General features: G+C 42.7%; 1 protein-coding gene across 1 annotated transcript in view; it reads left to right on the top strand.

Annotated features, from left to right (window-relative positions):
* The window catches only part of STAT1 (signal transducer and activator of transcription 1), a 275050-nt gene that overhangs the window by 180603 nt on the left and 69494 nt on the right, over nt 1-24953 (top strand). The window contains exon 17 of the mRNA XM_075285132.1: nt 9067-9202. Within this exon, the coding sequence (XP_075141233.1) occupies nt 9067-9202 (136 nt within the window). The remainder of the gene's footprint in view (nt 1-9066; nt 9203-24953) is intronic.

The following is a 24953-nucleotide window of genomic DNA, read 5'->3' as shown; positions in this document are numbered from 1 at the left end:
TTAATACATGGCTAATTAAAATTCCGCCTGTCCTACCAGCACACAGGGGCACGAAATACCCCACATTGTGCCGCTGGTAGGGACGACAGGGAAGCTGTGTTTACCTTTTTGCTTTTGTTAGGGTGCATTCACACTGAGTAAACGCTAGCTTATTTTGTAGAGTAAAATTACACTTGTAAATTTTGCTATCCCATTGACTTCAATGATATTTTTTTACAAGTGTAAAAATACGCCTGTAAAAAATACGCCTGTAAAAAATACGCCTGTAAAAATACGCCTGTAAAATGTCATTGAAGTCAATGGGATAGCAAAATTTACAAGTGTAATTTTACTCTACAAAATAAGCTAGCGTTTACTCAGTGTGAATGCACCCTTACCATGTGTATATTTTTGCTTGGAAAACTGTATATGGTATATATAAGGATGCAATGCCATTTGAAAAAGTATATGAATGCTGTTTACAATTATATATATTAACCCCTTCCCGACATCCACTGTAATAGTACAGTGGATTCCGGGTGTTTATCTATGGCGGCCATAGACACCCAGCGCTAATGCCCCTGGTCGGTGCCTGCACCGATCGGGGCATTAACCCCTCTGGCGCCTCAGTCAAAGCTGACCGAGGCACCATTTTTCCTTTGATCGCTGGCACTCGGAGTAAGCTCCAGGGCCGATGTCACGTTACTATAACAGCAGGGAGCCTTGTGAAGGCTCCCCAGCCTGTCATTCTATTGCTTTTGGTGCAGGCTACACTAGGTAGCCTGCAATAGAAACGCTGGTATTTTGCAATGCTTTAGCATTATAATGCGCTGCATTAGTGATTTGAGCCCCCCACCCCCCGGGTTTCAAGACCCCCAGGGGGTCTAACAAATACCAAAAAAAACTTTAAAAAAAAAATAAAATATATATATATATATATATATTTTAAATTACAAATATTAAAAGTTCAAATCACCCCCCTTTCCCTAGAACACATATGAAAGTACTTAAATACTGTGAAACACATAAACATTAGGTATCCCTGTGTCCGAAAACACCCACTCTACAAATCTATAAAAAATCTTTTTCCTGTACAGTTAATGCTGTAGTGGGAGAGAAAAAGTCAGAAGTGCCAAACCACTGTTTTTTTTTTTCCACTGTTTTGCCTCTGCTAAAAATTTGAATAAAAAGTGATCAAAGCAAAAGTAATTTCCCAAAATGGTTTAACTTAAAAGTACACCCGGCCCTGCAAAAAGGGACGCCCTGTGCATCCCCGTACACGGAAGTAGATAAAAAGTTTTTAACACAGTTTTGGATTTTTGTTAAAATGTAAATAAAACCATATAAATTAGGTATCCCTGGAATCGTACAGAAACCTATAATACAGATGACACGTCATTTTGGCTGCACAGTGAACGCCGTGAAACCAAAGCCCGTAACAAAGTCAAACAAATGCATTTTTTCTTCAAATCCACCCCATTCTGAATTTTTTTTTTACAGCTTCCCATAACATTGTACAGAATAATTAATGGTAGCATCATGAAGAAAATTTTATTTCACAAAGATTAGGACCTCATATGGCTCAGAGAGCAGAGAAATAAAAAAGTTAGGGGTTTGGAAGGAGAAGAGTCAAAAATGAAAATCAAAACATGCCGTTAGTGGGAAAGGGTTTATAGCCCATGTATATGAATGTTTAAAACTGTTTGACCTATTGTAACATAATTAGTCACATGTCAACAATATTGTACACAGGAGCAGTGGGTTCCAAAATGCTTTACTATCTGGTGTAATTTTATTTGTTTTTACGATTTATGACATGGTTTGTTACCTTAATAATTAGTTTTTTTTTTAAACTAAGCATACTTTTCACCCACCCCGAGGAGTTACAACCAGAGTGGTGCCTAACAGGGAAGTGCATGGAAATTGGGTCCAGATTTTAACCTTTTTTTGTGAAGTTTCGCATACCTACAGTGGGGAAAATAAGTATTTGATACACTGACGATTTTGCAAGTTTTCCCACCTACAAAAGAATGTAGAGGTTTTAACAGGATTAGCTCAGGGATCGTCATCTCCTCAGATAGACGAGCACTTTTGGCACAAAAATAAAAGTCCAGTCCAGCAGAATATGGTACAATTGGCCGCAACCAGTTTTATTAGAAGTGGTGCAGACAAAACAAAATACAAAAATAAATCCTAGCCGTCCGGCTTCTTCCTTCAACAACAGGTATCCTAACTATGAGAGTTGGGCCTTCTGCACAGCTCCCTAAACACAAAACACAGCAGGCTAACTCACACTTGGTCTCCCTGGAGCAGAGAGAGCCATATACCTGTGTGCTGTCTGCCCTTTTATACACATCCTTCAGGAACACAGGAATTAACCCCACACATCTCAAAACCTGGAGTGGCTAGTGGAGTATAGACACACCCAGCAGTCAGACCTTTTTACCAGGGTTTTGGTAAAACCCTCCAGCCAAGAACACAGCTTTTCTCAGCTGCATCTAGATCATGTATGACAGGAACCTGGGAGAAATATACACTCCTTCTACCACTTTGCCCCTGGTCCTGTCACAAGGTCTATAATATTTATTGTAAGTATACTGCAACTGTGTGAGAGACAGAATCTAAAAAACATCCAGAAAATCATTGTATGATTTTCAAATAATTAATTTGTATTTTATTGCATGAAATAAGTATTTGTTCACCAACCAGCAAGAATTCTGGTCTCACAGACCTGTTAGGGCCCGTTCACATGGAGTAAACGCGTGTGTATTTTGGCAAAATGCACGTGTAAAAAAATACACGTGTAAAAATAAGACTGCCATTGATTTCAATGACATTTTTTTTTACACGTGTAAAAAAACATGGCAAAATACATATCAAAATACACATCAAAATGCATGTCAAAATACACGTGTAAGGGTGCATTTACACTACGGATACGCTGACTGATTCTGAACGTTAAAACACGTTCAGAATCAGCGCGTATAAAGCAGTTCCCATTCATTTAAATGGGAGCCGACATACGAGCGCTTCCCATTGAAATGAATTGGCTGCTTTTTTCTCTATGGGCCCCTTCACACGGTGTAAGTGCTCGGCTCATTCCGAGCCGTACACTCGAGCGCTTATAGACACTGCCATTCACTTCAATGGGAGCGCTCGTATAGAAAAAAGCAGCCCATTCATTTCAATGGGGAGCGCTCGTATGCCGGCTCCCATTGAAATGAATGGGATCTGCTTTATATGCGCTGATTCTGAACGTGTTTAAACGCTCAGAATCAGTTAGCGTATCCGTAGTGTGAATGCACCCTAAGATGTCATTGAAGTCAATGGGAGTGTTATTTTTACATGTGTATTTTGCCAAAATACACGCGCGTTTATACTCCGTGTGAACGGGCCCTAAACTTCCGTACTGGGCCAATTTGTGGTCTAGTACCAGACACTTTTTGGGCTTTTTTTTTGTATGTTTGAGGACTATAACATTTTTATCATTTGGGTTACTCAACTAATTTCTGCTTCTTTTTTTTCGGTGACACATAGTGCTTTATTTTTACTTTGTTTTTATTTTTCCATGTGTTTTAAAAATTTTTTATATCTATGAAAATATAAACAAAAGAGGAGGGAAAGTGTTTTTCACTCTTCGATTTTTTTTATATAATAACACAGTGCTAAAATAGTTTTCCCTCTCCGTTACGTTAATTTTTATTTTCATGGTGCTGTTGGAGGTGGGTGCTAGATCCTGTAATGGGAATGTGAATGGGAAGTGTTTAGAAGCGCTCGTGTGTACGGCTCGGAATGAGCTGAGTGCTTACGCCGTGTGAAGGGGCCCTATAGAGAAAAAAGCAGCCCATTCATTTCCATGGGGAGCGCTCGTATGCCAGCTCCCATTGAAATGAATGGGATCTGCTTTATACGCACTGATTCTGAACATGTTTTAACGTTCAGAATCAGTCAGCGTATCCAAAGTGTGAATGCACCCTAACTATATAGCTCCAGTTACAGGAGGAACACAGATTCATGCTCATAACTACAGAGCTGATCTGGTTCCTGAAAACCTTATAGACTGTGATCTCAGCAGACCATGTGACCGCCAGGTTAGAGGGCAGGCTATACAGTGCTCATTGAGCACTGTGTACACAGCGATCATGAAGACAGGGACCATAATAAACCTTCACTTTCTTCTCTATGGGAGCTCCGGCTATAGCTCTGGTTTATTACCGTCCTTGCATTCCAGATCGCTGTGTACACAGTGCTCAATGAGCGCTGTGTAACAGTTAAGGGCGGTGCCATGATGCGCCTGCCGTTTGACCCAGCGGTAACTTGATCCGCCGGGATCAGAGGCCTTTAGAGCTGCTGTGTCCTAATGGACTCAGATCAGCTCTGTAGTTATGGGCAGGATACTGTATTCTTACTGCAACAGGGGCTAAATGTATCAGCCCCAGTTTCAAGGCAAATCAGCCTTCCCCACCAAAAAAAAAAATACTGTTCAGACACTCCCAAAGGTATATTATGACTTTATTGGGACACAATGTAAAAACATAAATAAATAAATAAAATGAATAGAAAAGTAAAACAATAAAGTAAAATAATTTTTAAAAATAAATAATACTCCAATAAAATGTCCCTATTACAGGTTCAAGCACCACCACTGACGACACAATTCAAAATAAGAAATACCATAACGGAAAACAAAAAACATTTTAAAAAGTTTTTAGTAGCACTTAAGGCTAGTTCACACAGAATTTTTTGCAAGCAGATTTTGACGCGGAATCCACCTCAAAATCCGCCTGCAAAAAAGGCTCCCATTGACTTCAATGGGAGCTGCTCACTTTTTTTTCCCTGTTAGCGGACAAAAGAAGCTAGATGCCCTATCTTGCCGCAGATTCTGTGGCTGATTCAGCCGTGGTGGCTCAAGACATGCTCCTGTTTAGGCCCATCAATTAAAGGGGCTCTATCAGCAAAATCATGCTGATAGAGCCCCACATATGCGTGAATAGCCTTTAAAAAGGCTATTCAGGCACCGTAAATGTTATATTAAACTACCCCCAGTTTTAAAATAATACCCTAAAAAAGAATGTGATCTACTTACGCATCGTGCACGATGGGCGGGCATTCAGGGTGCGCCTTTTTCTTAATCCACGCCTCCTCTTCCTCCGATGTCCTCGGGTCCCGTCCTCCGGCGCTCGCGAACTGACATTGATAAAAAAAAATGGCCTGGGCGCATGCTCAGTAGCATGCTGCTTCTACTACGGATAGTGCGCATGTGCCCAGGCCATTTTTTTTTATCAATGTCCGTTCGCGAGCGCCGGAGGAGGACGGGACCCGAGGACATCGGAAGAAGAGGAGGCGCGCATGAAGAAGACAGCGCACCCTGAATGCCTGCTCATCATGCACGATGCGTAAGTAGATCACATTCTGTTTTAGGGTATTATTTAAAAACTGGGGGGTAGTTTAATATAACATTTACGGTGCCTAAATAGCCTTTTTAAAGGTTATTCATGCATATGTGGGGCTCTATCAGCATGATTTTGCTGATAGAGCCCCTTTAGAAACACTCAAAAATAAATACAAAATAGAAATAAAGCACTTTGTGTCACTGAAAAATAACATGCAGAAATTAGTTGAATAACCCATATGATAAAAATGTTATAGCCCTCAAAACCGCACTTACAAAAAAACGGAAAATCCGTCTGTTCCAAATCCATAGATTGACCCAGTACTGAAGTGGTTAAGAAGTCCTCCTACTCTGCACTCATTACCTGTGTTAACTGCACCTGTTTGAACTTGTTTCCTGAATGGAACACACCTGTAGACACAGTTCACAGAAAGGATACAAATATCCCAAAAGAGTGCTAGTAAATATTAAAACTTTCCTTTTAATAAATCGTTTAAAATATCGTCATAATAAACCAAACATAAGTAGAAAGCCAAACGCTGATGGTGGTAAGTAAACTCTGATCAGATATGGCCATGCTAGTCGCTGACCCTAATCAAATCCTGTCTCCCTATACAGCACACATAAGATGAGTCACTGTTGGCAGGTTAACAAATGTATACACAAGGCAATGTGACTAAAAGCAGCCGCAAATCCCAGGTCCTCAGAGGTCCTCAAAGTTATGAGGCTGTCCTTCAATGTGCACAAAAGTGGCACAGTCATGCTGATGCTGCTGTTGTTCGCGCTGACCACTTTTGTGCAATATTCCAGACACTGAAGAACCAAACAGACGTCATGCAGCTGTGCCCACTCCACAGCCAGAAGAGGGATTTTCACCAGGGCAACATTTGTACGTCGGGTCCCTCTCGTCATTAAAAGATCAATTACTGCTAACTTCTGTTCGACAAACCTCTGCATCATAGGCAGTGTCGAAATCCACCTGGTGGGGACATCACATATGAGCCTGTGAATGGGCAAGTGGTGTTTACGCTGAAACTGAGCCATAAGAGCTGAAGCTACCTTGAACCGTCGTATATGGGCACACAATGTTCGTACTTTGTCAATCAGGTGTGCAAGATCAGGATAGTTTTTCAAGAATGCTTGCACCACCAAATTGAATGCATGAGCAAGGCTAGGTATATGCGTCAATGGGAACAAATTCAGGGCCGCCACCAAATTTCTACCATTATCGCAGATCATGTTGCCTATTTTGAGGCCTAGCGGACCAAACCATAACTCAGTTTCAGCAATTATCGCATCTTTGATGTTTTTGGCAGTGTGACTCAGTTTCCCCAAACTAATTAATTCGAGTACTGCTTGCTGCCTTCGCCTGCTAGCATGCCAATATAAATGAGGTGCATTTCCAGCCCCATGATTTGGTGGAGGTTCTGGTGTGGATCTCATTCCGTCCCCGGAACTCTCAGGAAATGAAGTTTCAGAATTTGGGCCACTACCTGCCAGCATGGGCAGGTAGTGGCCCTGCCCATGCTGGCTGGTCCACCTGTCCGTTGTCAAATGAACACATCCACTAATAGATTGCTTTAGGGCACGCTTGATCTGTTGCTTGACATACTCCTGCAAGTCAGGGACCGCCTTTCGTGTAAAGTAATGGCGGCTGGGTACAACGTATTGGGGCACAGCATGGGCCATCAGGGAGCAAAAAGCCTTTGATTCCACAAAATGGAAAGGGACCATTTCCAAAGCCAGTAGTTTTGAAATGCTGCAGGTAAGAAGCTTAGCACACACTTGTGTGGCTGGATAGGTTTTTTTCCTATCCATTACTGAGGGTGGGCTGAATATTAGAGCCAGAAAGAGAGGAACATGTTGGAGCAATTGGCATGCGAAATTCAGAAGTGGCTTTGTGGCCAGTGGTTCCTGTAATTGTTTTAAGCCAATTGCTTGACTGTTGTCCAGCACTGCTGCCTGGCACACATGACGTTGGTGTGTACGTGGCACTGGCATTGGAAAAGTAGGTGGAAGAACTCGCCAGAGCTTATGGTGGATCAACGTTCACAGGCACATTCCTGTCTTTACTTATTTGTTTATTATACATTTTAAAAAGTGATGGGTGTACAGATTTCAGATGCCTAGGCATAGCATTTGTATTGAGGTGCCTACTGTCCTTTCCTTGGCTAAGTGACTGCTTGCAGTCTTGCATATCACCCTCGTTGGGTCATTTTCATCTTTGGTAAAATATAACCAAACAGTTTGTTTGGAGCCTTTCTTTTTTGGATTAGCACTTTTAGGTGCTTTGGGTCGCGTAATGCCGGTGGGAGTAGCGTTTACTGGTGTGCGTGTTATAACTGGTATTTGTGCATTAATTGGATGTCGTTTTTGTAGCACTGGCAAACAAACTTGAACCTCATCATCAAAAGTAGTTCCCTGATCCTCTTCACGTAGAGACCAAGTTTTGTCAATATAGTCGTCATCCACTGGCTCTTGTGAACAATCTTCCACAATATCCACTAGCCTGGATGCTTGTGAAGGCATCCACATCTGGAATTTGTGTTTCATCATCGTTAGATGGCAGCTGTATGTCTGTGAACTTGGACATTGAATGATCAAATAATGCAGCAGATTCGTCAGCTTCTTCCAAATTTGTCGGACAGGTTAATTTAGAAGGGGGTGAACTGGATCCCCATTGAACATTTTGCACAGCAGATGACTTACAGCTTCGTTCAGTGGAATGTGAGGAGGAAGTCCTTCCAGAAGAAGATGCTTCAAGATATGAAGTAACAAGTTCTCTGTGGACTGGCTTATCAGCATTCAGAATACCGGATTTGCCACACACCAGCAATGTTGATGCCTGTTTTTTCCCTTTCACGGCAGGTGGTTAAGCACTGGCCAGAGCACCTCTGTTGGGTCCTTTTACTTTTTTAGTTTTGGGGGGCATGTTTTTTTTTTTTTTAAATAAAATAGTAACTTTCAAGTGATAAAGCAGATTTTATTTAGTTGAGTGACTGGAGAGTTCTCCTTTCTGATGGGAACAGCCTCTGTTTTTTAGAAAAAAACGTAGATATACGTTTTTTTTAAAAGGTGAATATAGTTTGATGACAGAGTTGCCTATAGGATGTGGACAGCCGCTGGTTATCAGAAATGAACGGATGCCTTTTTGGCAAAGGTGTGTATAAATCTGAGGACAGAGCTGCCTATTGGATATGGACAGCCACTGGTTGTCAGAAATGAACGGATGCCTTTTTGTGAAATGTATATATAAATTACTGCCCACAGCCTGAGTTTCAGGAATCATGTTAGCTGTTCCCACAATGATTGGCCAGTAGCCAAGCATTGTGGGAACATAACCTCTGACCTCGATCCCGCCAGAAAAGATCGTGTTCGGAATTCCGATCATGAAATTTACTCGATTGCCAATCGGAATCTGATCTTTTCCAAACCGGATCGCTCAACCCTAGTCATAAAATTGAGATCCAGCTGTTCTTGGTAGTGCAGGTCATCTTGAATGGTACTGATCTGCAATCAGGCCATTTAACTGATGAACACCACGTCACATGATATTAAGGATAAGTCCTCAATTTAAATGTCTTGGAAAATCCCTTTAATTTGTCATTTTAATTTCCTCTGGAGGTTGAAGTATCCAAATTATTGCTGTTTCTGTATGCTGTCATCATATGTTCTCTTTCTCTTTCCTTTTCCAGAATTTATCCTTTTTCTTAAATCCACCAACAGCAAGATGGGCACAGTTGTCTGAAGTACTAAGTTGGCAGTTTTCCTCTGTAACTAAAAGAGGACTTCATGCAGATCAACTAAGTATGCTCGAAGAGAAACTATTAGGTAAGAAATACATTTTGAGCAGAGTGCAGACTTGTTTAATGTTTGAATTTGTTGTTTCCAAAGTTGTAGAATATTTCATTCTGATAATTATTCTTCCTTTTTTAATCTATTCCTGTTTTTTTGAGCAAATACGATAAGATTTCTTACATGAGGCTGTGGGCCTTTATAGAGGCCTGCTTCACATATCACAAAAAGTCTGTGAAGGTTTCCTCTGCAGACTTTCTGCTTCAAAAACCACCAGCGTTTTCATAGGTAGAATTGACATACTACGATTTCCAAAAATGTAACGATTTTGGAAATTGCAGCATTTACACGGTGGGTATTTCTCTGCCGTGTGTGGATGGGACCACAATGTTTTTCCATGAGTATAGACACATTTAATTTTATACAGAAATAAAAGTTATTAAAATGAAAACATATAGACATAATTACATTTCTAGAAATAGAATAAATTTTGTCTTGATTGGTTACCAATAGATACGACCATGAATGCAGGAACCTTCTCTAGTATGGGACTTGTCAGTACCCCAGCAATGATTCTTTTATTGTGCTCTGTTATCATCTCATGAATGTAGTGTCCCTGCTTGATAACCTGTCTACAGTAAAGAAATTATGTCTGGGTTTTTGACAAGCACCAGCTCTTAGAAAGTTTCTGCATTCATGGTCATATCCATTAGCAACCTATCAAGAGAAAAGATTTTTAATTAGTTGTATTTGCAAAATTGTTAAACTTTTAATTATGTACAAAATATGAGGATGTTCTTTGGAGAACCCATTTTATAAAAAAGATTACATTTATCTGCAACATTTCTGTTTTTGCTTAATCTTAAATATGGGATGTACACATGCATTTTATTTGAGTGTTATTTTTTTAAGAACTTGGAACTCATTTGCTGATTGTGTACCACACCATACCTGTTATGTCCACCCACTGCATACTCCCTGTTTCATTTCTTCCCTGCTATTTCCATCACTTCTTCACTTTCTTGCCTAAATACAAAGAGAATGTAGTTCAACCACACTAGAAACCTTTTTGCATTTTTGGTATTATATGCATTGGGCATTGAGGGAATGGACAAAGTAAAAAGTGTGTATGGTAATGAGGTCAGAAGAACATCTGCTGTATAGTTCACTAACATGCAACAGTGTTTGTTACTATATGGTGTAAATGACATATTGTATAGTGTATAAAGCTACATATATACTTTAAATTAAAGAAACAAAAATGAAAGAATTATTCTCCCTGTTACGTTAAATGACCATAATAGGTCCATTTGAAAATTTGTCTATTTATCTCTTCTCTCTGGTGAGAAAGGGGTAAAAAATATGGTTGCCATTGCTATCAGTTTCTCTCCAGCATGATGCACACAAACCAAAACTGATGTCAGAACTGATCCCATAGTTCTTTATGGGTTTGGTTCTGCCACAAGAGCATCAGTTCTGGCGCCAGCTCTGTGCCTCAGCCTGATGGAAAAAAGCTACCTGCAGCATTTTTCCATCTTGCTCCTTTAAAATTCATGCTGATGCGGCCCGAAGATGAATTCAGCAGCACCCGAAGTTCTACAGAGTACTGCCTGAATTCAAACTTCATAGCGCCTCTATTTACAGTTGGGAAGCCTGCAATTGCCTACTTCACTATGGTAGACAAACAGCTTCCCAGCTCTTTCATTATGTTGACAGCTGGGAGAAACCTTCTCTCTCCCATCCAGTATCCTCAAGCACTGATGACTTGTAATATTCACAAGGTAGTTGGTAATTGGAGAGGAGTTATACTTTTACATGGGACTGCATGGTGGAAGCATAGGGGGTTGAAGGGAAGGGAGTGGTGAACTTACATGGTACTGTATCATGAAGGGTGTGTTGAAGAGGAGTTGTATGGAGGACTTAATCAAACTACAGAATACCCCGAAACTATGAACCTACCTGCAGCAACTACATTCTAGTCATTTCAGTAATGAACTGTCTAGATTCTATCATATAAATCCTTCACTAGTGAGGTGACTAGATTGGAGTTGTTGGAGGTAGGACGCACCAGGAAGAATTCCATTCTAGACACAACTGATGAAGTGATTGACAATAACCTCTGCTGTCTTCACATGTAAGTGCTCTCGTGTAGGCAACATAGATGACTGGTGATCCCTGCTTCCATTTAGTGTAAAGTATCAGATCTTAGGGGCAGGAGACTATGTTCCTCCTGGACTCTATTAATATTAATTATGTGTAGGGTCACTAATGGGGAATATGCTGGGGGGGAGGGGGCTAGGAGGATACTGTGAGGAGGTACAATAATGGGGCATTATACTGTTTGGGGTCATTAATGTCCCATTAGTGCTCCCCACAGTATAATGCTCCTAACCCTCTTAAGAACCCAGGGTAGTTTGGTGTTTAATAGAGATGAGCGAATAGTATTCGAACAGATAGGTATTGGATCGAATACTAAGGTATTCGAGATATTCGAATGAAATCGAATACCACGCGGTAAGCGAGGTACAAATTTGATTCCTCTCCCACCTTCCCTGGCGCTTTTTTTACACCATTAACTGTGCAGGGGAGGTTGGGACAGGAAGTAGGAAAACGTAGGCATCGAAAAAAAAAAATAGGAAAAAGTCATTGGCTGGCTAAAACAGGTGACGTCCGATTTATAAGAATGGTGTCTGAGAGATTTGTGTTAGATGCGGTTTGGATTTAGAGAGAGACATTCTGCCCAGGGTTAGAGAGGATTTAGCTTCTGTTAGGCAGAAAAATCAAACCAACAGCTATTTTAAGAGCTAAACTGCTCGAAGAGTGTATATACACCTCCAGCATATACACTCATACTGCAAAAAATTTCACAAAAGCCCTTTTTAGGGCTCAAATTCCCTACCACCTTTTATACTGGTATACAGTATATACCTGTCCCATACGGGTGTGAAGCAAGGTGTATATTTTCCATCCGGTATATACCTCTGTGAAGGATCTCGCCTCGCCAAACCACTTTGACCCAGCCTCTGGCCTACCTGACCTTACCATGGGCAAAACTGCAATCACCTTCTTATCTTTACCGTCCACTCTCACCCTGAGAGAGGGACTGAGTCTTATAGGATAATATGAGACAAGCTTTTCAAAGTTTTATATTTATTAACCCAAAAGGGTCGATACTAGACAACCAACATACATAGAGATATATGCTAGCGTATACAAGCTTATATGGTTACAGAAAGGTATGTTACAGTGCAGTAAGATAAAAAGAATAAAAGATTAGAAACAGCATTATAATACCCAGTTGGGTCTCCAGAGTTCACCTAATGAATTCCAGGGCACAGTCCTTTAGCGTCTATAAGTAGTTATAGTCCATAAGTAATCCTTAGGTGGTAAGGGTTTGACTCCCCATTAGCAGAATAGTCCAGGGTGCATGGTATCTCTATAGGCAAAAGAGACCTTAGTCCAAGGGATTAGCTTCCACAGCATCACAGCACTTCGTGACACATCCCAGCAGTCCAGGAAGAACAACAAGAGCCTGGGGTCTTGTCATGTGAGACAATATATCTCCACTCAGCTCCCTCCCACCATGAGGTCAGCAAGGTGGGCAGCTCTTCCCCTCACCTTGTACCAGTATGACTGCATATGGTCATAACTCTTTGAAAGTCTCCTATGGAGTCAGCTTGTCTGCTAAAAGGTGATAGCAAGACTCTCAGTCCACTGATCCCAGACACCCCCCTGCTAAGAATAACGAAGTTAGCACAATCATGATAATGCCGTGCCCAGGTTGAGACAAAGGGATGAGCCAAGCTACCTCCAGGGAGGAATTAGGCTTGGACAATTGGATACTATCTCTGGCATCTTGCTAATCAGGTAGAGTAAATTTAACAGGGCAAAAGGGAAATATATCTGAGAAGGCACTGAAAAAGGAAAACCATAACTCTGGGCCATTCATCACAACCTCCTTTGCTATACGTTCTAAATATATACCGTCCGTGTATACTTGAAACAGTACGCTTGTATACATCAGTTTGTGCGCCCATTATACCTGTCCCATACATGTGTGACGCAAGGTGTATACTTTCCGTCCGGTATATACCTCCTTTGCTATCCGCTCTAAATATATTCTGTCCCTGTAAACTTGCAATAGTACGCTTGTATACATCAATTTGTGCGCCCATTATACCTGTCCCATACTGGTGTGAAGCAAGGTGTATACTTTCCATCCAGTATATACCGTACTTGCTATATGCTCAGCTATATACTGTCCGTGTATACTTGCAACAGTATGCTGTATACAGTATACATCTGGAAATGGGTAAGGCTATCGCAATGGGATGAGGACAGAAGCAAGGAAATCTAGCTGGGAGCCCAGGCCGCGGTCAAGCTACTGCAGATCCAATGCCTACTGGTGAAGGGCAGCCAGCATTGCGCTTATTCACAATCCCTGGCTTGATGGCAACGTCAAGCAGGGCACAGGGTACAACGCTGATGAGGCCCGAGCACCAGGAACAGAGCAGGTGTTACAATGGCTAGCGGATATTTCTTCCAGCGGCATTTCCACCAGCCAATCATCCACTACCTCCAGGCGTGTTCCTACCCAAGAGTCTGCCTTTCTTGGCGATTTAATCGGTATGGACCCAACCATGTTTCTGTTCCAGCTCACAAGTTCATCATCCTCTTCCACCACCACCACCACCGTTGAAAAACGACATTTCAAACCACCCCATTAAGGCTCAGCTCAAGGGCCTAATATTATGCTCCTGAAAGGCTCAATTCATCCCTTAGCTCGTAGGAGCTTAATATTATGCTCCTACGATCCTCAATTCGTCCTAAGAGCCTAATACTCTGCTACTCCAAGGCTCAACTAACCTCAAGCGCCAAAAACTCTGCTCCTACAAGGCTCAACTCACCCCAAGGACCTAATACTCTGCTCCTACAAGGCGCAACTCACCTCAAGGACCTATTACTCTTCTGCTACAAGGCTCAACTCACCTCAAGGGCCTAAAACTCTACTGCAATAAGGCTCCACTCACCCCAAGGACCTAATACTCTGCTCCTACAAGGCTCAACTCACCTCAAGGGCCTAAAACTCTGGTGCTACAAGGCTCAACTCACTTCAAGGGCCTATTACTCTGCTGGTACAAGGCTCAACTCACCTCAAGGGCCTAAAACTCTACTGCAATAAGGCTCCATTCACCCCAATGGCCTAAAACTCTGCTCCTACAAGGCTCAACTCACCCCAAGGGCCAAAATCTCTGCTGGTACAAGGCTCAACTCACCTCAAGAACCTAAAACTCTGCTTGTACTGAACTGGAAGGAACAAAAATCTGCTTTGAAACTGGAAATGTTTTAAAAAAGTATCATCCTATAAAATGTAGGGATTACACACCATGAAAAGTAAGTGAACCCCTAAACCCCTTATATTTTTTGAAAGTAGACAACCTGAAGATTATAAATGTCTGAATGGGTCATTGATAGCCACATCCACGTTCATGCAACTTTGTGACAAACACAAAACATTTTTTGAAAAAAATGCTCCAAAACATATATTTGCACATACTTTTAAAATAATAGCTTATGGTGTAGACAACATATGTATGTACCGCAAACATCAACTACAACAAGAGCTCGGACTCCCAAAAACACTCATACAGGCAGGATTTTGCTGTTATTCACTAATATGTTAAAAATCTATGGATTGGGTGAAATGTAAACTTTATTCATGATTTTGTGTATATGTTGTGTAAGTGTTTGGTGCGACTTTTTTTCTTGACGTTGCGACCTGGACAATGGTAAATGTCAAATCACGAATAAACGTCACAGCACCAATAAACTTCCTGGTTATGTGTAGGATGTATAACATAAGAATACTCCTCTAGTAAAGCTAAGGCGGAAATTTACATTATACCTGTATTTGACAATTTAAATGTCAAATCACGAATAAATGTCACAGCACCAATAAACTTCCTGGTTATGTTTAGGATATATAACATAAGAATACCCCTCTAGTAAAGCTAAGGCGGAAATTTACATTATACCTGTATTTGACAATCAGACAGCAAAAGTATAGTATGCTCTCTGATTGACAGGAGGGGGGAAATAGAGACTGAATCCCCTTCTCCCCTCCTCCTGGGGTCACATACAGGTTGTGTACAAAGATCAGATTGCTTCTCTGTCTCTGTGCACGCTGCAAGAGTCCTCCTTCCCCCCTCCTCTTCCTTTTACAGTTCTTAAGTTGCTTGCTTAGACAGGAGGGGGGACATTTTAGAGCCCTATATCTTTGGACTGCATGCAGATATCTTGATGCATTAAAATGCATTTTAAAGAGGAGAATCTCATCTTTAAATTGATACCAAGCACTTGATGATAGAACGTATACTTTTGGAGCGATTCACTGTTAAATCGCTGTCGGGAATTGAGATCTGCAGTTCGATCTCAATGCCAAATAGTGTTTTCAACAGTGAATCGCTCCAAAACTGGAGGACGTCCTTGGCGAGAAAAGGGTTAATATTCAGACCTGATTTTTCAAATTTGACATATTTTACTTTATTTGAGAATAGCTTCATAATGCAGGTACCTATCCAGATGAAAAATAAAGATAGATGAGTTATTCTATCAGAGGACGTCTTCTAAAAAATTCAATCTTTATTGATACGATTAAAATAGTATAAAACACTGAGAAACAAATTATCAGACAGTAACTGAGAGTCAAAATAATTCTGTGTAAGAGGAACGTGATGCCCCAAAGTACAAAAATTGGTAATCCCACTGTCAATACTCAAACTCTAGAATATGTGCATTATATACATCCGTTTCCCCTTGCTGGAAATTGACTAATAAACCCAAGTATGGACTACTATTCTACACATATTGATGTGCAACAAAAACCAGGGAGGCTCAACAATATAATTGTAGCAGCATAGTTGAGTAGATTAGGCCCAAGCAGAACTGATACATTAAACCACCATTAGTTACTATATGAGACAATCAGAGGTAATGTTTGGGTCCTATAACTTGTCAAGCTAAGCTACCGTCCTTAATTTCCGAGGTAAAAAACCCCCGCCTTAATTGGATGACATTAATGGCATCAACAAATTCCTTGAACTCTTGCTCAGTGCCCGCCCATATTAGTAGGACATCATCATCATCCTTTTAGGGGCCTATGTTAGTGGGGTTGCTGTATTTTTTGCTCACAAACGAGGCATTGTTATATTTTCCCTGTATGTGGGTATTATATGCAACTCTGCTATGGTGTCCATTAATAACAGTTCTATTGGTGTGTTTAATATAGGATGGTGTTGTTGTTCTTTTTGGTTCCTTCACATAAATGCTGATAGTCATATTTTGTGACTTTCATGCGTATTCTGGGTCTTGTTGTTCCCCTTATTGGTGGATGGATATGTGGTCCCTTGTTCCCATATTTGGGAGTGTTTTCCTCCTGTTCCTCTGCGTCTCATCCCGCAAACAACAATTCCTTATATGGCCACATCACCAGAAAAATAAAGAATATATAGCATCTGGCAATGTGAGGACAAAAAACCCTAAAATCACCAAATTATTAGAATTCAACTGGCTGCAGCAGGAAGGGACTATATAAGCTGTGCGAGCGTTTATCAGGGGACACCCCAGATTTACAGTTTATGAGGGAAAATTCACCCGAAGTGACCCCCAAAGTGACCCACCAGAGTGACTCCCCCAATCATAGCAGCTACTGGGACACAGTAGGGAATTTGGTGTTTGCAATGTACTCCGCACCGCTTATATATTCAGAAAAGGGTATGGTATGGTATGGTATGGTAGAGTTGGAAGGGACCTCAAGGGCCATCGGGTCCAACCCCCTGCGAGTGCAGGTTTTCCTAAATCATCCCAGCTATATGTTTATCCAGATTCCGCTTGAAGATTTCCATTGATGGAGCGCCCACCACCTCCCGTGGCAGCCTATTCCACTCTCTCACTGCCCTTACTGTCAGAAAGTTTTTCCTAATGTCTAATCTGTATCTCTTTCCCTTTAGTTTCATCCCATTGCTTCTTGTACTTCCTTGTGCTAATGAGAATAGGGTAGATCCCTCTGCACTATGACTACCTTTCAGATATTTGTAGACTGCTATTAAATCTCCCCTCAGCCTTCTCTTCTGCAAACTAAACAATCCCAGTTCTTTTAGCCGCTCCTCATAGGACATGGTTTGCAGACCTTCCACCATTTTGGTTGCTCTTCTCTGGACTTGCTCCAATATATCGATGTCTTTCTTGAATTGAGGCGCCCAGAACTGTACACAGTATTCCAGGTGTGATCTGACCAGGGAAGAATACAGCGGAATAATGACCTCTCTTGATCTAGATTCAATGCTTGTCTTAATACATCCCAGAATTTTATTAGCCTTTTTTGCAGCAGCACCGCACTGTTGGCTCATGTTGAATTTGTGATCTACTATTATGCCCAAGTCCTTTTCCCCTATGCTATCACTTAGTTCTATTCCTCCCATACTATATATGTTTTTTACATTTCTGTTACCCAGATGTAGAACTTTGCATTTGTCCCTGTTAAATACCATTTTGTTCGCCTCAGCCCATTGTTCCAGTGTGTCTAAGTCCTTTTGAATACACTCTCTCTCCTCTCTAGTGTTGGCTATTCCTCCTATCTTCGTATCATCTGCAAATTTTATGAGTTCCCCAATGATTCCATCGTCCAGATCATTTATAAAGATATTAAAAAGTACTGGGCCCAGAACAGAGCCCTGCGGCACCCCGCTTTTGACTTTCTTCCAGTTCGATGTGTAGCCATTTAGTATTACTCGTTGTGCCCGATCATTAAGCCAGTTGTGAATCCACCTAACTGATTTTTTGTCAAAGCCATACTTAATCATTTTTTCAATAAGAAGGTTATGTGATACTTTATCAAATGCCTTACTGAAGTCAAGATATACTATGTCCACGGCATTCCCTTGGTCCAACCATTCAGTGATTTTGTTGTAGAAGGAAATCTGCTGCGCAGTCACGTCTGAGATACTAATACTCACTACACCCCCTGGTAAATTCTTTGAGGGGTCCAGTTTCAAAATGGGGTCACTCCATTAAGGAATCCACTTTTCTGACACCTTACAGGCTCTACAAACATGACATGGCGTCCAGATACCAAACATCTGAATCTGCACTCCAAAAGCCACATAGCGCTCCTTCCCTTCTGCACCTTGCTGTGTACCCAAACTGCAGTTTATGCCACATTTATGACACTGGTGTAGCCGGGATAATGTACGTAATATCATAAGTGGTATAAACTGATATTAGGGAACATGTATGACACTGGTGTACCCAGGATAACGTACGTAATGTCATATGTGGGTGTAAACTGATATTAGGGCACAGACGGACACAGAAGGGAAGAAAGTTATTTGGTTTTTGGAGCACAGACTTAGACGGTTTGGTTTTTGGATGCCATGACACTTTTGCAGAGACCCTAAAATTGCCCCTACAAAATGGGGTCATTTCTTGGGGAATTCCCTCTAACTCTTTACCCCAAAATCTCAAAAGTGCAGTGCTCCTTCCCTTCTGAGCCCTGCTGTGTGCCCAAGCAGCAGTTTACACCCACACATATAATGTTTTGCCCCTCGGGATGGCCCCTTAATAGTTTTAGGAGAGCAGGTCTCTGACAACACAAAGTGGGTGCAACGTACTGGGCACCGAAATGTCATATTTCTTTAAAAATTTCAATTTTCATTTTGTACATTAATTTTTGGGAAGCATGTTAGGCTCAAAATGATAATACCGTTTGATTCATTCCTTGACGGGTGCAGTTTCTAAATTGGGGTCACTTTTGAGAGGTTTCCATTGTATTGGTACTTTAGGGGCTCAGCAAATGTGACATGGCACCCGAAAACTAGTCCAGCAACATCTGCCCTCCAAAAATTAAAAAGATGGCGGTAAATGGACAATTTATTGGAGAAAAAGTAATTTTTCATTTACGTCCCAATGTTAATAAAATCCATGAAACAGCTGTGAGGTGAAAATGCTCACTCTACCACTAGATAAATTCTAAAAGGGGTGTAATTTACAAAATGGGGTCACTTTTAGGGGGTTTCCGCTGTATTGGTACTCTAGGGGCTCTGCAAATGTGACATGGTGCCTGAAAAGTATTCCAGCAAAATCCACCCTCCAAAAGCCAAATAGCGACCTTTCCATTCTGAGCCCCACCATATACCCATACAGCAGATTATGGCCACATATGGGGTATTGCCGTGTTCAGAAGATATTATTTAACAAACTGTGAGGGGCTTTTTCTCCTTTAACCCCTTGTGAAAATGAAAACTTTGGGGATAAAGTGACATTTTAATAATTTTTCATTTACACATCCCAATGTTAGTAAAATCTGTGAGGGGTGTAGTTTCTAAAATGGGGGTCACTTTTGGGGGGTTTCCATTGTTTTGGTCCTCTGGGGGCTCTGCAAATGAGACGTGGCACATTAAAACAATTCCAGCAAATCTGCTGTTCAAACACCCAGTGTCGCTCCTTCTATTCCGTGCATTGCCATCTGCCCAAAAATTAGTATCCACCCCCATGTGGGGTATTTCTGTGTACGGGAGAATTTGCACAACAAACTGTCAGATGCATTTTCTCCTTTTACCCTTTGTGAATGTGTTAATTTTAGGTCTAAATGAATGTTCTAAATTTCACCTCCATATTATTTTTATTCTTATGAAATGCTTAAAGGGTTAACAAACATCCCAAATGCTGTTTTGAATTATTTGAGGGTCGCAGTTTTGAAAATGGGGTGATTGGGGAGGGGGGTTCTAATATATAGGCCTTTATAATTCCTTTCAGACCTGAAGTAGCGAACCAGGCCTTATTTTTAGGAGGTTTGGTGCATATAACTTTTTGTTTGCTTTCCACTTTTTTTTTTTTTAAACTCGTTTTATTGAAGGAGATACAACAAAATTAACAGGATAATCAAGAAAAACATGTACAGAACAGCAAAAAGAATAACAGATAGAAAAAAACAACACAGATAAACAATCAAAGAATTGCCACCCTACCATCCCACCTCCGCCCTCCCACCACGAGCAGAGAAAAGTGCAAAAACGGAAGGGCACTAAAGTGTCAGCAAATACACAATTTCACCTATAGACAAGGGGCAACGGATCCACCCAGCAGACGTCTCTCCTCAGGGTACATAAGCGCCCAATGCTGAACACATGGAGGGAGCAGAATATTGGGTGGCGGGGGGAGCACACCGCTCCCCCCCAAACCTTAGTAAATTTCTGAGGGCAGTCCCTGCCTTTATATATAATTTGGTTAAAGGGGAGGATCGAATTAACCAATTTGCGCCATTGAGACACCGAGGGGCCATCCACTGCAGGGCAATAGCCTTCCTGGCATAGAATAAACTTTCTCGGAGAAATATCCATACATGATGGTGACAGGTCTCCTCATCCAGAACGCTAAATAAGCAAAATTCAGGAGAAAATGGGACAGGACGGCCCAGGACGTCTGCCAGGAGATCCACCACCCCCCTCCAATAAGCCTGCACAATCGGGCAATTCCATCTCATATGCCAGAAGTCCTCACGAGGATGCGGGCACCTGAGGCAATTCGAGGCAGGCAAACGGCCCATCTTGTGGAGGCGAGTCGGAGTCAGATAACATTGATGTAAGATAAACAATTGAATCAACTTATTATTAGCCGAGGGAGAAACATAAAGAGGAGATTCCAAAATATTCTGAAAAGTTTCATCCGTCAGCTCCGGGATATTGGTGCGCCAGTGCATAAGGGCCGGGGTCTCCGCCAAAGACACTTTAGCATAAATCAGGTATTCGTAGCTCTGGGAGATTGGTACAGAAGTGACACCCAAGTAATAAAACCCTCCCCAAAGCCATATTTACGTAGGGATTGTAAAAGGAAGGGCCACTCGACCGAATCGAAGGCCTTGGTCGCATCTAAAGAGGCTATCGCCCAGTCACCAGAGGAGACAGACCCAATTTGAGCCACCACCTGGACGCGTCTAAGATTATCAGACGTGGATTTACCCGGCATAAAACCTGCTTGGTCCGAGTGAACTAGGTCCAGAATCACCGAATTAAGCCTGTTAGCCAGCATTTTAGCCAAGAGTTTATAATCAATATTTAACAAGCTAATAGGCCTATAGGAGCCACAGTCCGGCGGGTCCTTGTCTGGCTTAAAAAGCAGGATAATGGTAGTGTCATAAAAGGACAACGGGAAACTGTGACCCTCAAAACCAGACTTGTAACACTCCAGCAACACAGGAAGAAGCACATCCTTATACTGAGCGTATACCTCCACAAGGATGCCATCGGGGCCCGGAGATTTCCCATTTGCCATGCCGGTCAGCGCCTCCGTCAACTCCTCCAGAGTAAAAGGGGAGTCCAAAAAAGCACGCTGGTCGACAGACAAAGTGGGAAAGGGGATGGAAGCAAGATAATCAGACATCTCCCGCTCAGAAACCCTGAGGTTGGAGCTATATAACCTACTATAATACCGGTGGAACTTATCACGGATGCCCTGACTATGAGATATCGTGGCACCCGTTTCCGAGCACACACGAAGAATGGCAGGGGAAGCAGTATTCTGGTGTACCAAGTGGGCCAGCAAGCTACTCGATTGGTTACCCAGCTTGTAAAATCTTTGCCTTTTGAAAAAGAGGGACCTACGGGCCTTATCATGCAGGAAGTGCAAATATTGTCTGCCAGCCAGGAACCACTGGGATCTAGTATCGTCAGTCGGATTGGCAACATAGGCTGCATCCAAGGTACACTGAGCCGCTAGGCTAGCCTCCAGTAACGAGGTTTCCCGCTTGACAAAGGAAATGGAGGACTTAATGCAACCCCTAAGATATGCTTTAGTGGTCTCCCATAAGAGAGAAGGGGAAGTATCGGTGGAGTTAACCGCTAAAAAGACTTGCAGCTGATCAGGTATCTGGTCATTCGGAAGAAATAATTTGAGCCAAAAGGGATGTATACGGTAATTGCGAATCAGTCTAGCAGTGTCACCATGGGTCAACTCTATCAGTAGGGGGGAGTGGTCAGAAAGCGCCCTGGGTAAGTAAGAGACTGAGTTCAAATAAGAACAAGCTTTAACATTCCCAAAGACGTAGTCAGTACGGGACAGAGCATGTCTATGGGCAGAGTGACAGGAGAAAACCCTGGAATCGGGAAACAAAATCCTCCAAAGATCCTGCCACCCCAGATAAAGAACCAACCTGGCCATAAGTGGGGCCGGAGGGAGGCGGGGAATCTGAACCAGTATAAAACCGATCCAGAGCATTGTTCATTACTTTGTTAAAGTCTCCCATATAGATCACCACTGCCTCTGGAAATCTAGATACAAACTGCGCTGCCTTCAGGAGTACAGAGAGGTCAGAAGCAGGGGGCAAGTACATACCCAGTATCACATATAAGACTGAATCAATCCATGTCTGCACATACACATAACGCCCCTCAGGGTCCCTCTCAACCACCCCTGGCTCCCACCGAAGGCTACGATGCACTAAAACAGATACCCCTCTGGAGAAGGTAGTATGAGTAGAATGGGCGGCCCACTGAACCCACAATTTCTGTAACCACGTTAAACTTTTGGACACCAAGTGGGTATCCTGGAGGCACACAATAGAAGGATTCACCTGTCTAATCTGGGAAAAAATGGAGGAGCGCTTGCGTGGATTACCCATACCACTCACATTCCAGGAAAGGACTTTAAGTGACGCCATAACGGTCTATGACCCAATAAATACAAGCCTGAAGCATACTAACAACGGGGGAGAAAGTGCACCTTAAACCGATCTTGATTGGGGCACTCTCTCAAGAAATTAGCACAGTGAAGCTAAATACAGGCAAACAGCAGAGCCGACAATACAGAGGCATAACTAATAGAGATGAGCGAACACTAAAATGTTCGAGGTTCGAATTTCGATTCGAACAGCCGCTCAATGTTCGTGTGTTCGAACGGGTTTCGAACCCCATTATAGTCTATGGGGAACAGATACTCGTTAAGGGGGAAACCCAAATCCGTGTCTGGAGGGTCACCAAGTCCACTATGACACCCCAGGAAATGATGCCAACACCTCTGGAATGACACTGGGACAGCAGGGGAAGCATGTCTGGGGGCATCTAACACACCAAAGACCCTCTATTACCCCAACATCACAGCCTAACAACTACACACTTTACACATTCAAAAAAAACCTCTCTCAAAGTGGGAAAATACCTGGAAACCTTCTTTACTCCCCAAATGGATGGACACAAACCCCAATTTAAGCTCAACAAACAGTAACAACCACCCCTTTAAATCACGTTCCCCATGACAACCACAAATGGAATAGGCAATGGGAATTCCAAAAGCCCTCACCCTTAACTGTCATTTTGAGTGTGTGTGTGTGTGTGTGATGTGGTAAGACCTTCCAAAATTCACTTTTCTAGCCCTTAACATGAGCCCTTCCAAACAAAGTTACAGGACCTTAAGCTGAGCTACCAGCAGAGATTGAGGCCCTTGGCATGAGTAGAGCCTTGCACCAGCAGTGTTTTTGGCACTTAGGGTGAGTTGAGCCTTGTACCAGCGTGTGTCCCTTAACATCAGGCGGGCCCTAAGTTCTGCGCTTTGCACAAAAGTTCCACATTAACTAGGCTGAATGGTACAAAGATTAGTAGGCCCGAGAACCAGGAACAGGTCTTGCAATGGCTGTCGGATAACGCTTAAAGCACATTGTCCACCAGCCAGGCAGCCTCTACCTCCTCTTACCCAACAGTCTTGTCCTCCTTCCACCCAAAATTCCCAATCTTCCCAGAACAATAACCCCAACTGTCCCTGCTCCCCAGAGCTGTTCTCCCTTCCTTTGACTGTACCGCAACCTGCCCCTCCATTTCGCGATTCCACGGACCTAACAGACGAGTATCTGTGTCCAGATGCTCAAACACTAGAGTCTCCTCCATTCCATCTCCGGTCGATTTGGTGGCGGATGACCAGCAACCCACCCTCATCGACGACGATGAGACGCAGTTGCTGTCAGGGCAGCCAGTTGACATGCGCATTGTGCAGGAGGAGGAGGCGAGACAGGAGTTGGAAGAGGAGGTGGTGGACGACGAGGACACCGACCCCACCTGGACAAGGCAGATGTCAAGCTGGGAAAGTAGTGTGGATGTTGAGGCAGGTGCAGCACCAAAAAGGGTAGCTAGAGGCAGAGACATGTCCAGAGGCAGAGGTCAGCTGCTTTGCCGAAGCCAGGCCAGACCCGGAATGTCCGAAGATGTTCCCTTTTGTACCCAGCCCAGAAAAACTCCCCCATCGAGGGCACGTTTCTTGAAGGTGTAGAGTTTTTTCAAGGAATGCGCCGAGGACAGATATAGTGTCGTCTACACAATTTGCCTCTCGAAATCGAGTAGGGGCCCTGAGAAGAGCAACCTGTCCACCACTTCAATGCACCGTCATTTGGAATCCAAGCAATGGAATCAGTGGCAGGCAGCAACGGCAGGACAAACGTCGCCCGCCGTTCATGCCACTGCCTCTGCTCACAGTGCTGGCGATGCACTCCAGAGGACGAGCCAGGACATCACTTCATCTGCCTCCGCCACTTTGTTGACTTCTCCCTCATCCTCCCCTGTTTCTGTCTTATCTCCTTCTCCTGCACCATCAAAGGCACCATCAGGCGCTTCTTTACAACAACCCACCATCTCTCAGACATTGGAGCGCCGGCAGAAATACACCGCTAACCACCCACCCACGCAAGCCTTGAACGCCAACATCGCTAAACTGCTGGCCCAGGAGAGGTTGGCGTTCCGGCTTGTTGAAA

Source organism: Leptodactylus fuscus, chromosome 8, assembly GCF_031893055.1.
Source record: "Leptodactylus fuscus isolate aLepFus1 chromosome 8, aLepFus1.hap2, whole genome shotgun sequence".
NCBI classification, from domain to species: Eukaryota; Metazoa; Chordata; class Amphibia; order Anura; family Leptodactylidae; genus Leptodactylus; species Leptodactylus fuscus.
The sequence above is the reverse complement of the archived record's forward strand: the minus strand, read 5'-3'. Positions and strand labels throughout refer to the sequence as shown.